Genomic DNA, 14,136 nt, shown 5'->3' with positions numbered 1-14,136 from the left:
ACTGCTTCTTCCAATTTTGATCTCTTACTGGCAAATACGTGGCAGTACACACAAAAATAGAAAGATCGATTCCACCATTGGGTTCTGTCAAACTATATACTAGATAAATGGTCAAGATCCACAACACATAACTCGCATCCACTGTATGCGTCTAGTATGCGCCCTTCCGAGCCTCGTATTTGGGCTGATCCACCGACTCCACCCCCTTCAACGCCGTCAAGACCGGAGTCTCGTAGCCCAACTCCAAGCCTTCAAACTTGGCACCTCCCTCGTTCTGCGCCCACACACTAAGTGCAACCCAGTTCTTTCCCTGGTAGTTCAAGATACCCTGAGGAACCGGGAAGCTCGTCTGGGGTCCGATGTTGCTCACATACTTACCGTACTGGTAGCCGTTCACATACAGCTGCGCCCGGTACGCGTCGGGAGTAGTGGTGTTGGCAAAGTTGAAGAACAATGGGACGTCCCATCCGGTGGGCAAGTCGAGCTCGAACTCGGCACTGTAGAACCCAATGCCGGGCTTGGAGAGACCGTCAAGGGGACTGGCGGATTTCCATTTCTGGCTGGGAGGCTGAGGCTGGTGGTATCCCTGGCGCTCAGCGTAGAGGCCGCCCTCGTTGAGAGGACCGCGGGTCTTATCCTGGTAGTCTTCACCACCCAAGTTGCCCGTCAACTTCCAAGAGATGTCGCTAGCGTCACGGCCGGCCAGGTTGTAGTTGAGAATACCACGAGGGGCTTTCATCAGCTCGGAACCGACGGTCCAGTCCTCATCCAGACCCATATTGTCGACGACCACTGTAAAGACGTATTCCTCGCCAGCCTTCAGCTGAGGAAGAGTGACCGTCTGATTGTAGTCGGCGTAAATGAAGAGACCGGTGAAGGAGCCGAGGAAGGTTTCATTGAGCCAAATAGAGCTACCAAATCCAGTACCACCCTGAGTGTTGACAGTGAAGGTTGTCTCGCTACCGCTGGCGACGAAGTGACCGCGGTAGAGCAAGTAGCCGGTGTGGAAGCCATAATCAGACGAGTATAGCGAAGTGGGGGTGGTCAGGGGGCGGAAGGTGTTCTTGGTCTCGGCAAGATCGGCGGCTGTCCAGAGTGAGTCGTCATACGATGACTGAATTTCAGGAAGGGTGTCGAGATACTTCCAGCTCAAGCCCTTGAAGCTAGGGAGGGAGATCTTAGGGGCGCTGTATTTGACTTCTGTGGTCCAGGCACCGTTCTTAGCAACTGTGTGACTGGTCTTTTCACCATTGATGTAGAGGTTGCTGGTGGTAGCCGGGGCCCCAAAGACTTCAACTGGGGTAGTGGCGTTGAAGTCGGCAGTAATATAGAGACCGTTGCCCTGAACGTATGCAGTTCGCACAAGGTATCCTGCCTTGACAATGATGGAGGATGCGACCGCAGCCTGAGTGCTGAATTCTGTAGTAGTGTCCTTACCCACTTGCGGCACCCAGTAGTTGTATGCAGTGTTCCGGTCTATCTATCGTCAGACTTATAACATAGGAGTGGTATCCTATTGTCTTACCTAGAAGATGGATCTTCAAGTCTCCAACCTTGACAATCTGGCGAGTGGTGGAGACGTCCCATCCAATGATGAGCGACTTTCCACTCTGCTTGGAGGAGATAGCAGATGCACTGCCTTCAATGACAGTCACATTGGACCTGGTGTTGATAGCAAGCTCATGGTGTTCATTAGGACCGCCGTACAAAATGAGAACCTTTCCATCCGAGAACTTCTTCCAGGTAAAGACCTCAGCAGTCGAGTACAAGATGTTTGTTCCAGAGACATCATAATCAACAACGTGAATCTTGGAATCGCGTCCGTTGAGGGTCAGACTGCCTCCCAATTGAGGTAGTGTCAGGCTACCGGCACTGGTTGGGACCTTCAGTTTGTACGACGTAGAAGCTTGGCTAGTGTAATCCGAGTGTCTGACAACAAAGAAAGAGCCAGTGTTGTTGTTGCCGATCAGAGGAGTGACGGTAATGTCCGAAGTATCGGCATAGCCCGAAGTGGTCAAGTTTCCAGGAGTGGCCAGGAGGTAGCCTGGCGAAGCTTTGGCAAAGTTACCAAGAAGCTTGAGCTCGCTGTACTTCTCCCGGGTGAGGTTACGGGATTCGGTGATGGGTGATCCGTAGTCGTAGGAGGTGTACCCATTTGCGTAGCCGATGTTACCCCAGTTAGTTCCTCCGAAGGTCTTCGAAATAAGTTAGATTCAAAATCCGACAGAGATTCCTTTAGAGCTCACCATGTACAAGTTGAGAATGGCAACACCGAAGCTGAAGTCGTTTTTATAGAAAACTCGTTCGAATTCGTGGTTGACGAGGGCAGCACATTGTGCGAACCCAGGACCGCCCCAGGGATCGTACGCGCCGGCTTGGAACTATTGATGGTGAGAAATGGAAGGTAATTAGAAATTGCACGACATACCTCTACAAGAGAGTACGGGGTTGAGGGACTCTGCTCGAGATGAAGAGTACGGAAATTGGTAGGCAAGTTGCCCGCGGGCCAAGTGGAAGGGTTTGCCTAGACAGCGTTAGGTAAGAACTTCCACAGTGCAAGTGCGACCACAGTGCAATACGTACACAGTCAAAGCCAAGCCTAGGCAAGTTAGTTTTTATCTCGTTAATCAGAGGGCTATAACTTACGGATAGCTATCATGACCGTAGATGTCCACCGAGCCCTCGCCGCTTCCTGGAACATTGTGTCCACTGGCCGAGGCATCATTGCTGATGAAAGGAATCACGACCCCGGCATTGCGAGCCTGATCGAGGACGTATTGCATATAGACGGGATCCGGAAAGGTGACGTTTCCAGTAGAGCCAGAGTATTCGTTCTCAGGCTGGTAAAGAATGATAGGACCGCCATTAGTGATTTGGTACTTGGCAATAGTGGCGGCGACGTGCGCGGCATAGCTAATGATAGTCAGAAATGCTGCTGTACAAGGGTAAAACAAAAGCTGGGCCATACTTGTCAGTCGACTCAAGGTATGGTTTGTCACTAGACCGAAGGATTCCATTGACTCGCTGCAGCCAACCTGGGAAGCCTCCTCCGGAAGCTTCCGCGTTGATGTACGGCCCTGGACGGGCGAGAAGGTAGATGCCAGCCTCAGAGGCGGCCTCGAAAAAAGGTTCAAGAGCAAATATGCCGTCCGCCCTGTATTCGCCAGGCTTTCCTTCCAGAACTGCCCAGTCGACGTAGAAGGAGACGGTGTTGAAGCCGAGAGCCTTAATCTTCTGAAAGATATCGATGTGTAAGGAGGGAACTGGAATCCTATTTCGACGGTGAGAAGCAATGCGAAAGTAAGCTGCAAGTCAACTCACCGGAAAGGGTGGACCTCTCCACTGAAGATCATGATTCTCTCGCCATTGATGAAGAGAGACTTTTCATCCCATGTGACCTTATTGTTCTCAATTAGCCATGTTTCATCACCTCACGTTCGAGCAACATACATATTTCTGAGACAATTCCCGCTTCGCTGCGTCGGGATGCTCGGTAATAGTGAAGCCATTGAGGTGATGCTTGATGGACGCACCTGCTGCGTGTGCTGCCAGCAAGAGAGCTCCACAGAAAGGGAAGAACCTCATGATGAAAAGAGTTCTTGCCGCAAACTGCACCAACCAAGAGCAATGGGTAATGCACGACCGCGCTCAACGTGATTCAGAGCAGATTGTCTCCTCCCAGACAAGGGGTCAGTCACGCATTTTATCATCCATGCCTCCCCTCCTGCAACCCCTCCTGTCTAGCTGAATAATGCCGGACTCGTTGGGATCTTAGCCGGGCCACGGCCCTTGTTTGTGACCGCATTGACTTGACATCATTTGGCGAGACGGAGACGAAGAGGGGAAGTGGAACCTTTGCATATTAGACGGGTGGTGCTAAGGACACGCGTGAACTAGAGGCAATCAATAATTGATGAGAAAACAAAGTGAATTTTTTAGTGAGCGGATGGGATGATGATGGCAGGTTGAGCCACCGGGAAAGGCGGGCTGACGATCCTCCACAGGGGCAGTGCCTGGTTGGGTTAGTCTCGGCTGGTGCAAATGGTGTGTCGCGGGGGAGTGTGTCCCTGTCCCTGCCCCTGTCTCCGCATTCGCTTCTGTCCCTCAATTTCGCTCCTCTTTTTCCCTCACAGCTTCTGCACTCGCCTACTTTAGGTGGTGTTGGTCCGGTTGTCAATGCCTGATTGTGAATGCTCATCTGCAGGAACCTTCACTCGCTCTATTCGATTGCAGCACTCATGGTATTGAAGCGAGGAAACGGTTCCTTGCCATGGCGGAAGGACCCTGGACCCCGAACCCACTCAGTCTCAAGCTTCGCCGACGGCTGGACTATAATGTGGGGGTGCCACCGGAGAATTTTGGTTTAATTTGTGGATAAATTCGTTGCTCACTGCCTGTCATTATTTAACATTGATCCTAACTTTCAATCTCGAATCATGCCACCCCGCATCTCCTCTCCCAAGAAAAGATCAATTCTTCTTCCTCAAGGCAGGAACTTGAGACAACATAGAAGCCGCGAGACTGGGTTGGTATCCTTAGGTCTGGAGGGAATGAATCGAATTGCATACCGGTACAAGTCACAATACACTGCTTCCTACAACTTTTGCAACATCCGAGTCAATCGTGAGCTCAATTGCATCATCATGGCCAAGCTACTGAATGCACCTTGTGTGCCCGCCACTCACATTGATTTTCCCGACATTCATCCGAGACGCAGCAAAACTAGGAACCCCTCACACCGACATTAACCGCGAAAGTCAAAGAGCAGGACAATAGATTCCCAGTCTTTCGACAATCCGCTTGTTCTGGCACGGCTAAACCGAGCTTACGTCTACGGAGTAGGTAAAAGCTTCCAGAGTTTGGCCCACTCAATGGACCCTGAAGATGCTGCGTACAATATTTCCCCACCTGTGTCCGCCAGCATTTCTTCTCACTAAGAGCACCCGCGATGGCTAGTTATCACCGCGAGTCCGCAGACTGACAAGCTCCCGCACAACTCGTCTCATATCCTTCGTTGCAAACTCGGCTGTTGGAACGCAACCTGAATTTTCTCCGGAGAGCGGCCGTGCGTTTCAGGCATATAAGCATTTAGGTAGGAGACGGTGCCCAGCGGCAAGCTACCGAAGAGCAAGTACACTCCGAAGGGGGATGTGTCCAGAATGATTGGGGTAATGATTGCAACCAACCATTTGTGAACAATCATGCTCGCGTGCCATCAGTCACGAATTGCTGAGAATCTTCGGAGAGGAAAAGGAAAGGAAGTCTTACAAAAGCCAACGCTTGTGCCACACAATAGGCCATTGCGCGCACATGCGCCGGCCGGATCTCACTGGCGTAGATTTTGCTCATGACTCCCCAACTGACCGAGTATGCCAGTCTGAATACATAGATTGCCGTGATAACCACCCACCTTGCCGCGCATGTTGATGTACCACTCCAGCAGCATACAGGCTTCCGATGAGGAGCATACACGCCGCGAGAATAAGTCCTCCAGTGATGGCCAACGTCCGACGGCCCCAGCGTCTGCCAGCAGGAAAGCAGGAATGCTGACGGCTAAAATTAAAATGGCCGAAACGCCGGGAACTACCATGCCCAAGACAAACAGGCCCAACACTGTTCGCGGTCGATATGCTCGAGAGAACAAAAGTGCAAAGCTCTGCCATGGTGACAGATTGGAGAAATGCTCAGTAGAGGTGAAACTGCTTTCGCCCTCGTCTAAGGGAAATTGAAGACGTTGCGCAAGGAGCGCCATGCCTCAGTGCGCCGCCCGTAAAGGATGAGCCAGCGCGGGGACTCAGGGACGGTGAGACAGCTAATGACAAGACAAGAGGCTATTACGCACTGAACGATAACGGTAATTGCCAGGCCATGCTGGAGGGAATGGCGACAGTATCATAGCAAGTGAAGTACCCAGCACAGGTGCCCGTGACAGCCAGGAACTGCGGCAGTCCTGCAAGAGTGCCGCGGGACTGGACGGGAGCTATCTCGCAAATGTCAACGCTCATGGGTCCCAAAAAATCCCTTGACCCGCCCCAGCTAGTGCTCGAACTGCCATGAAGAGTGCTAGCCGCGGGTGCTATGCCATGAAAAGGCGATCCAATTCCAAACAATGCTGCACCGAGCAAGATATTCGCGGTCGACCAAATCCGTCCGCCATATGACCGGCTATAAGGGATGTAAGAACACCCGCTAGCATCATAAGCGCGACTGTGAATCCTGAGAGGAATGGAGATCATGTCCTATAGATCGGCTAAACTGCGCCAGGGAGAGCAAAGCGCCGATTGAGCCTGTGTCAAAACCATTGGAGAAGTTCCCGATGGTGACAAGGATTGAGGCGAAAACGTAATCTGGAGGCAAGCGCACTTTCATGGTCATATGAGAATAAGTAGATGAATAACATAGAAAGACCCGGGAGTAAAAGGATAGATCAAGGTATAAGATTGGTGGGGAAAAAGTCCCTACCCTTGTTTTCGCTTATTGTCGATTTGTGCTCGACTTAAGTTGTATCAGATGCGGGGTTGATGACAACGTCTCTACATTTGCTATATCATTATTAGGCCACACCCGGATTTGAACGAATGCAGTAGTACTCCATCGTTGTTCAGGATAGGTGTCGCTGTAGCTGATCCCGTCTGTGCACCGAAAATATTAACATGGTGGAGTACAGCCTGCTGAACACCGAACTCCGAGGCCGAGGCCGAAACCACTAATGCCGTCTTTTGAGCCTCTTCGTGACAGATTTATATCCAAAGTGATAATTTCAGACAGAAGGAGCGCAGGCATGGAATGAGCAAATGCTGATGTGTCCTTAGACTACGCGCCAGCGATATTTCCCATAAAAGAAGGGCACAGAGCAATAATCATGAAAGTGACATCCTCAAGAAGTCCATAGAATCCCGGGCCACAAAATTGATGTTTTCCGTGCCTTCTATCAATAAATCGGTCGGAATGATTGAGATTCATGCCGTAGTCCGACGTCCCGAGAAAGTCCTGCATCGTTGGCTCCAGGAACGCCATCTCCATTGTGTAACTCGCACTTTGTGAGGGTCCGATGCTGTGGGTCTTCAGCGCAGGGTCTACTGCCGTAGCTAGTATTGATGGAACTGATTGCCCTGGTGTATGGCTACGGGGCTCTTCTCCATAATGTGTATCATCTGATGTTGCAGGTAGTGCTTGTTTGACGCGCCTGAGATCTCCAGAGAACTCGGCAGCGGCGAGATTCCCTTGGTCGCTCATGCGGTGCAAGATTTCAGTGGCCGTTCCGAGGGTCTCTAGGTCTGCAGGGTTTCCAATGGACGGAAGGAGACCTGAGATCACCAACGCAATGCAGTAGGAGAAGAGATACTGGGCATAAAAATAGCCATACATCGGCAGGGAGCTATTGACCCATTCTTCAATGATGAGGGAGTGCGAGTGCCGAGCGGCGTGAATGCATGCCTCGCTGATTGTGATCACGGGCTGTGGAAGGTGTTCAGCATGTACTCGTTGACCAGTCTGGCACAGGCGTGGAGCAGAATGGGACGGGTGGCTAGTATGACACAATAAGCTTGTGATGAGCAGATTGCCTTGGTCTTCGTAATAGTCGGGAATGTTTACCTGATTGAATTGTAGATGCGAAGAGACAATGTGCTTGGGAGGTGTGCTGACCCCCGCTGCAAGCGCACATGGACTGGGAGTGATTGTAGCCAATCTTGCAGAGCAAATAACAGCTGCTGTTCTCGTTGCAGGAATGGTTCTACATGATGTTTGCGGCCGTATATCTTGTCGACCGTCTGTCCTATGATGCGCGACAGTGTGATGCTAGCAACCAGATATGCGGTATCAGAAAATTGCTCCTGAGCAGTATGATCATCAACGTCTGTTGGCAAGCCGACATGGATGTCTTCGTCACGGATTTGCAATGGAAATCCAATTTTTGACGTAAACATTCGGTCAAATACGTAAATAGCCCACCAGAGCCGTACTCTGTGTTGACATTCTATAGGATCCGCACAATGTTGCGCGGGGATATTATGGTTGACTTCAAGGACTAAACCCAAACGCATTGCGCTGCCGATTAACATGTATCCTGAATGTCTTCGGTTGAGGAAATAGGAGTATAGAGACTTTTATCCAATTAGATGAGCATTTGATGACCGATGAGAAAGTATCACTTACCAAGAGCAGCAAGCTCTCCACATGGACCATCCCCAGGCGTTCCGGCATGATGGGTATGAGACTCATTGCCCGAACGTAGTACTTAGTTTCTGGGACCCGGCTAGAGGATGATGCATTCGACCGGTAGGAATAAACCTCTCCTAGGGCAAAAAGACCAAAGAATTTACATGTGAGAGCGGGATCATCTCGCAGCGAGGAGTTCGATAGACGGAGTCTAGCTGACCGAGGGTTGACTTGCGAAGAACCAGATGGTACACACGGCTTAGCTGATTAAGGCAACAAGGACTAGTAGACGAGCTTGGGCAAGCCCAGGCCACTGAGTGGCGCCTTCGAGCAAAGAAGACTCAGACGTGTACTGGGTTCTCGCGACGTGAGCTGTTTTGGGATCACCTGTCAGGAACTGACGCAGCCCGTCGAGAATGCTGTGCATGCTGCTTCTCCCATATAGACTGGAGGGGCATATGAGTCGTATGGGTAAAACCATGCGCGGTCTCCGCGGAGTGGATTCTGCACCGAGGGGTAGGTCTCTGGAGGCGGCACAGGCAGCTGTCCGGAGCTGGATGGGAAGCTATTCGGTGTGCTGAGAGCTCGTAGCTGTTCTTTTAGTTGGGAATTCTCGGACAGGATCTCATCGATGTAGCTGCGCACGGTTGTTGAGAATCAGAGTTGGTAAAGACAGGGAAGTCAGAAGAGCGCTACCTCTCCTGAACTTTGAGCTTCCTATCACGAACGGCATATTGACAGGAATCCCCACGTCCAGCTTGTTGGCATCGGGAGCAAGGCTGTCCACCTGAACACATTTGACTTTGAGAGAGTGGCAGCAATTGCAACTGTGTCAATGACCATGCCGACCATGCCAAGATCCAGACAATAAAGGAGCAGAGCCAGGCGGCCACAGGAGAAAGTTAAGAGTACCAAGTTGGAAGTATCGAGTCAGCATAATGCTACCAAAATCTGGTTTCGTGCTAATTTCAGCTTGGAAACCCCTTCCAAGACCTTCAGTGTTGGAGAGACAATCAACGATTACGTCTTAGCGAGCAGCCAGAAAAGCCTCTCTTCGATACAATTCGAGCTTACACTTGAAGGTAACAAGACTCTTCTCCTGCCATACGGGTTCGTCATTAACAGTTAGACAGGCAAGGCGAATGTACAGGTGAACCTCAGTGAGAACGCTACTCCACTACCGCAACCCACGGCCTCGACCACTTTCCTGCGCATGTACCAGCCGCTCGATGACACATTCGATACAACAATAGGCAAGAAGAATTATGACGCCGGGGTCGAATATCGCGTACCATTCGAGTTTGTGGTTCCTTCTGAGCTGCCCGTTCAAGCCTGCCAGCACACCTGCCGCCATGAACAAGTTCGTGAACATCTCTCCCTTCCCCCGAGCCTAGGGACACTCGACCAGCGAAAAGCCCTGCAGCACAGAAAGGATGACCTGACCCCTGTCACAACGTCTATTGTCTACAATATCACGTTTCGTATAAACAAAAGGTCCACCAAGGCCGGGACAACCACCTGCATTGCCAAATGGCATCATCCCATAACCATCCGTCCTTCCGGCGTGGAGAGAGCGCCCATGCTCGTGCCCACAGACAGCAAATTCTATAGTCTCTGACGTGAGGCTCCGATCACGCGGGGTCTTTCAAGAGCCCTGCAGGGCACACTGTCAGCTCAAGCGGTGCAGCCCACAGCGATCTCGCCAACAGACTCCCTGTTTATACTGGTACCCATCGACCTGCACTATACGGCATTGTCGGATTCTCCTCCCCCAAAGCTATCTGCCATCAAAGTCCAACTCCAGGCGACCACCTTCTCCAGCATCAAGCCCTGGTCAGACCTCCCGGAGGTGACGCTTCCGACTACATGGGCCCGACACCAGCACCGTTATGTGCATACGGTGTCTCTAGGAGACATGCAGCCCGGCTCTCTGGAGTGGCAGCCGAAGTACACGATCGACGCATACCCACCATATCCAAAACAACAATCCAGGCACTCAAGAAGCTACCCAGTAATCTTAGCTACCCTCCAAGTTTCAGCCATTGCTTCATTTCGCGGGCGTACGCCTTGAAAATGGAGCTTCAGTACCGGCTCCCGCGGGCATGGGCGAGGAACAAGATATCGTTGGCTGTTCCGCTACAGATCTTGTAATTAGCTTTTTCTTAGACACTTCGAGATAACTACCTACTACATGTACAGTACATACTACTAGTATTTATAGACTAGACAAAAGCGTTGCTCACTGATCCATTTCTCTCCTTCAACAACAAAGCCTAGTACCACTATACTATTTTCTAATCTGACCTCCAAGGAAAATCTCTACTCAGTATAACAGGGCGTCCGACCCTGTGCTGTAAAGGCACTGATGCACTCATACTTCCCCCCCGCATTGCAGGCCGTCCCGGCCGTTCCGTCCGAGTTGCTCACCCCATCCGTCCGATGAGCCTTGGCGCAGATCGAAGCACAATCCAACTCGCCGATGCTCGCGTCCTATTTGTTCCGAACCGCGTCAGTAACCGGCGCCCTTTCAGTTGTTTGTTGCGTCGTTGATTGGTGATCTCACCGAGTACACGCAGCAGTGACTGCTGTCGGAGAACTCGCATTGGCAGTAGGTGCATGCCTCGGTGGTGATGGCGAGGGCGCTGAGGAGTGCCAGGCCGAGGGTGACGAGGCGGACCATTGTTGCGGGCTATTGGATGAGGAAAATGAGGGGATGGAAGGAAGAGTGAGCTTTGTGAGGGGAGATGTGAGAGCTGAGGGATATGCTTGAAGAAGGCTTGGGGAGAGGGTAGTAGGAGAAGGTCTGTCTTGCTCTTCTTATATCGCAGCTTGAACCGAGAGATGAGCGAGTATGATCTCGGTGGTAGGATCATGGTAACTAGAGCAGCGACCAGCTTGCGGTACACCGCTGCTTCTGTCCTCGATATCTTGCATGACACTGTCTTACATCTAATGAAGAATCACTCTCCTCAAGGATGATGATTCCGATCGGAGTGGATGTGTATCTCAGCGCACAGTACTACTAAAGTACGTAGCTATACCGGGTCTCCGAAAGAGGAAATCAACGCGGTAGGACTACTGCAGCACGAAGGATTTCCATCACAAACGAGGTTTAGACTAAAATAGGAATAGTATGTCGGGCCGATGAGGAATTGGAGCAAATACGATCGGCCCTGTTTTACCAAATATGGATTCGGCACACTCTAAATAACTTTGGCTTTTGAGGCTAAACTGACACTAGCGCTGGCGCGGAGCTCGTAGGTCTCTCTATCCTGTTCGGAAATATGACTTAATAAGTAAGTGTTCCAATGGTGTTGTTCCGTCAGGGTGAGACAATTAATCTATCCACGCATCCTTCACTTTCTAGGTGTAGCCTGCGTTATGCGGCGGGTTTCTTGTCGTTGGAGATACTCCTGGTGCCTGATATCTTGGGGTTAATGCTTAGCCAGAGCTTAGCTTCATAGGCTTGTCTTACAGTCAAAGTCTCCTAACTCTTCTTGGGCTGCTCGAATTTCCTTTTCTGTTGATTTTCACGGGTTGACCCGACAGAACAGTGCATGTATGAACACGGTCCCCTTGCGACTCCGTTGAAACAAATAAAAATTAATAGTGTAGCCTATGGAGTATATGACATTATAAGAAAAAAAAAGATACAGTTATGTATAATTGAAACGAATCACTGTCAACCAGTGGCTTGGAAGATAGCAATGGAGATCGAGTAAGTCTGCAAAAAGGGGGTTTGTGAAACTGGTACATAGACCGATCACCTGAATTCACGATGCTCCACCAACTTAGCAAGAAGCAACAGAAGGATAATTCTTGCAAGCGCTGGACTTCTTGCCACCAGTGACCTGGACATTCTCCCAGGTCCAATCCTTGCAGCTACCGCTACCGCACAGGAGGTAGACCTCCGTCGCACCGCTGGCCACACTACCAGTGACACCGTCCAGCGTAATATCAGTAATCGACACACCGTTCGTGGGATCGCCGGTGGGCTTGCCGTCTTCGTAGTCCTGCTGGATGACGACTCCGTAGTCGGTAATACCGGACATAACAATATTAGTATACTTGACGTCAGACACAGAGCCGGTGGCGCCGGAAATGGTCTTGATGCGGACAGCATTCTCGGAGTTAGAGACGGTGGAGTGTTCAATGGTGACATTCTTGACGGTGTTGTCGGAGCGGCCTCCGATGGAGCCGATGGAGAGACCGTGGCCGCCGATGCAGGTTCCGCCGGTGAAGTAGATGTTCTATGCAGAAGATTGTAGGTTAGTATTGGTTCTAGCCTAAGTTAGGCTAGAAGGAAAAGGATGACATACCTCGCCAGAGTTGATTGCGAGACAGTCGTCCTGGTTGTGGACCCAGGGCTTGATAATATTCACGCCAACCGAGTTACCCACGTCGAATGCGTCGGTGTTGTGACCGCCCAGGCTATCACCATCAGCATTGTTGATGGTGATATCCGTCAGAGTGATATCGTTGGCCTCAATGCTAAAGGCCATGAGAGGGGTATTCTTGATCTGAAGGCCGGTGATGGAGGAGGAGTCCAGATCATGGGCATAGAAGAATTTGGGCTTCTTCTTTCCGTTGGTTCCCTTGCCATCCCACCAGCGAGAGCCATCGCAGTTGATGAGGTGACCGGAGGCACCACTGACGGTGATACTAGTACCGCTCATTGAGATCAGGGGACCTGCCCATTCCTCATAACCAAAAGTGGTGGTGCCCTCGAAAGTAACATGAGTGCCGCTCTTGAGACCAGTCAAGTCTAGTGTGGTTCCCGCGGGAACAGCGATGTTGCTGAGGACGATGCTCGAGCAGCCAGCCTTGCCGGCCTTAGCAGCAGCAGCGGTGGTGAAAGTGCAACTGCCGCGCGCCTCAATGGGGGAGGCAGACACGAGGGAAGCCCCAGCAGCAGCCAGGCTGCAGGCCAACAGAGTGAAGAAAGAAGGCATGAGAGTTGAATGAAAGTGTTCTCAAGATCTGAGAAATGAAAAAAGAATGGAAGGACTGGAGGAGAAAAAACGAATGAATAGATGAGTGGTCTGGTTTTCTTCCTCTCATTCGGGCGAGTTGTCAGTGCCTTATATAGTTGTGCCGTACAACAAAACAGTATGCCGCTACCATTGATGTGAAGGTAGTATGAGCAATTTCACCTACCCCCTGAACCGCCGGGAAATGTCTCTCTTCTTTCCAGCGTTCAGTCTACATCAGATGGAAGCTAAGCTTTAATGGCATAGCTTGAACTGTCTGCAATCAGGCGACCAGATTCTTCGGGTCAGCCACCAGCCGTTTGTCCTCATCTACTACCACTGAAAGTGTTTCAAGGGTCTGCATGGCGTCTGCTAGGCTCGCCTGAAGCTTCCCTGGTTCTCTATCGGGACTAGTCAGGGTTTCTAACTAGTTTGCCAGGGAGTCAGGGACCAGCCATAAATTAAGCAAATCTACAAGCTTCGGTCCAGCAGTCTTGGAAAAAGCTCGGCTATTCACCGAGGTGGCCCTTGAGCTTCGGTACATTGTTCGAAACCAGTAAAACGGGAGAGCATCCCGTTTCCCTTCTTTGACGAGTACCGATGGTTTAGCCACCAAGGAATAGTTTTCTGGCTGCTAGCCCCCACGTACAGGGGGTTTCGTTATATGGATTGTCATATTTAGGGCCCAGTTGCTGCTGACAGACGGGATCCATACGCGTAACTACTGCTTGCTTCAAGCCTTCAACCGCTGAAGAACCTTTGTGGAGTAGGCTTGTAGATGATTGTAAATGAGAATTAATGAACCTCTGGTCCCTGAGACTCAACCTGGAACCGCCTAGTAACGGCCTTTAACCATATCCGGTTAGTCAAGGAATCACACGGAAGTCGTTCGTCACGTCGTGCTGCTTAGATAATCTCTCTCCCAATTTGGTTTGACTCTCACATGATGATAAGGGTAGGATTGCAAGAGACAGCAAAATACATCCATGATCTATCCAGTTTAACT

At 50.9% G+C, this 14,136-nt stretch overlaps 5 protein-coding genes across 5 annotated transcripts; all 5 read right to left on the bottom strand.

The window, feature by feature from the left end:
* Window positions 1-71: 71 nt before the first annotated feature.
* On the bottom strand, window positions 72-3,943 carry BP01DRAFT_331062 (glycoside hydrolase family 35 protein). The gene is made up of 9 exons (XM_025573033.1): window positions 3,451-3,943; window positions 3,322-3,398; window positions 2,969-3,271; window positions 2,647-2,913; window positions 2,584-2,599; window positions 2,429-2,524; window positions 2,247-2,381; window positions 1,526-2,195; window positions 72-1,476 (listed from the first exon to the last, which is right to left on the bottom strand). Exons 1-9 carry the CDS (start codon window positions 3,583-3,585, stop codon window positions 152-154), a joined length of 3,024 nt encoding a protein of 1,007 aa, XP_025435691.1. The 5' UTR covers window positions 3,586-3,943; the 3' UTR covers window positions 72-151.
* Window positions 3,944-6,121: 2,178 nt separating this feature from the next.
* BP01DRAFT_3719 (uncharacterized protein) lies at window positions 6,122-6,412 on the bottom strand. Its single transcript, XM_025576697.1, has one exon. The coding sequence runs from the start codon at window positions 6,373-6,375 to the stop codon at window positions 6,196-6,198; it is 180 nt and encodes a 59-aa protein (XP_025435690.1). The 5' UTR covers window positions 6,376-6,412; the 3' UTR covers window positions 6,122-6,195.
* Window positions 6,413-6,813: 401 nt separating this feature from the next.
* On the bottom strand, window positions 6,814-8,957 carry BP01DRAFT_396353 (uncharacterized protein; the record flags this gene model as incomplete). The annotated part of the gene is made up of 8 exons (XM_025578470.1): window positions 6,814-6,928; window positions 6,977-7,494; window positions 7,597-7,629; window positions 7,665-8,105; window positions 8,158-8,418; window positions 8,452-8,532; window positions 8,563-8,797; window positions 8,857-8,957. 8 exons carry the CDS (start codon window positions 8,955-8,957, stop codon window positions 6,814-6,816), a joined length of 1,785 nt encoding a protein of 594 aa, XP_025435689.1.
* A 1,522-nt stretch (window positions 8,958-10,479) lies between these two features.
* BP01DRAFT_387862 (uncharacterized protein) lies at window positions 10,480-10,840 on the bottom strand (the record flags this gene model as incomplete). Its single annotated transcript, XM_025577779.1, has 2 exons — window positions 10,480-10,650; window positions 10,724-10,840. 2 exons carry the CDS (start codon window positions 10,838-10,840, stop codon window positions 10,480-10,482), a joined length of 288 nt encoding a protein of 95 aa, XP_025435688.1.
* A 955-nt stretch (window positions 10,841-11,795) lies between these two features.
* BP01DRAFT_309624 (glycoside hydrolase family 28 protein) lies at window positions 11,796-13,289 on the bottom strand. Its single transcript, XM_025572389.1, has 2 exons — window positions 12,480-13,289; window positions 11,796-12,410 (listed from the first exon to the last, which is right to left on the bottom strand). Exons 1-2 carry the CDS (start codon window positions 13,110-13,112, stop codon window positions 11,952-11,954), a joined length of 1,092 nt encoding a protein of 363 aa, XP_025435687.1. The 5' UTR covers window positions 13,113-13,289; the 3' UTR covers window positions 11,796-11,951.
* Window positions 13,290-14,136: the final 847 nt, after the last annotated feature.

Source organism: Aspergillus saccharolyticus, assembly GCF_003184585.1.
Source record: "Aspergillus saccharolyticus JOP 1030-1 unplaced genomic scaffold BP01scaffold_1, whole genome shotgun sequence".
NCBI lineage: Eukaryota > Fungi > Ascomycota > Eurotiomycetes > Eurotiales > Aspergillaceae > Aspergillus > Aspergillus saccharolyticus.
Note: the sequence above shows the minus strand (reverse complement) of the source record. Positions and strands in the feature narration are given on the sequence as shown.

Bases quoted from the DNA above. Each gene is read 5' to 3' on its own strand.
- BP01DRAFT_331062 (XM_025573033.1), bottom strand. From the start codon at position 3,585: ATGAGGTTCTTCCCTTTCTGTGGAGCTCTCTTGCTGGCAGCACACGCA. The intron at 3,272-3,321 runs GTGAGTTGACTT...CCGTCGAAATAG, and splicing joins GGAGAGGTCCACCCTTTCCG to GATTCCAGTTCCCTCCTTAC. The intron at 1,477-1,525 runs GTAAGACAATAG...GACGATAGATAG, and splicing joins CTTGAAGATCCATCTTCTAG to ACCGGAACACTGCATACAAC.
- BP01DRAFT_3719 (XM_025576697.1), bottom strand. From the start codon at position 6,375: ATGACCATGAAAGTGCGCTTGCCTCCAGATTACGTTTTCGCCTCAATC.
- BP01DRAFT_309624 (XM_025572389.1), bottom strand. From the start codon at position 13,112: ATGCCTTCTTTCTTCACTCTGTTGGCCTGCAGCCTGGCTGCTGCTGGG. The intron at 12,411-12,479 runs GTATGTCATCCT...TCTTCTGCATAG, and splicing joins TCGCAATCAACTCTGGCGAG to AACATCTACTTCACCGGCGG.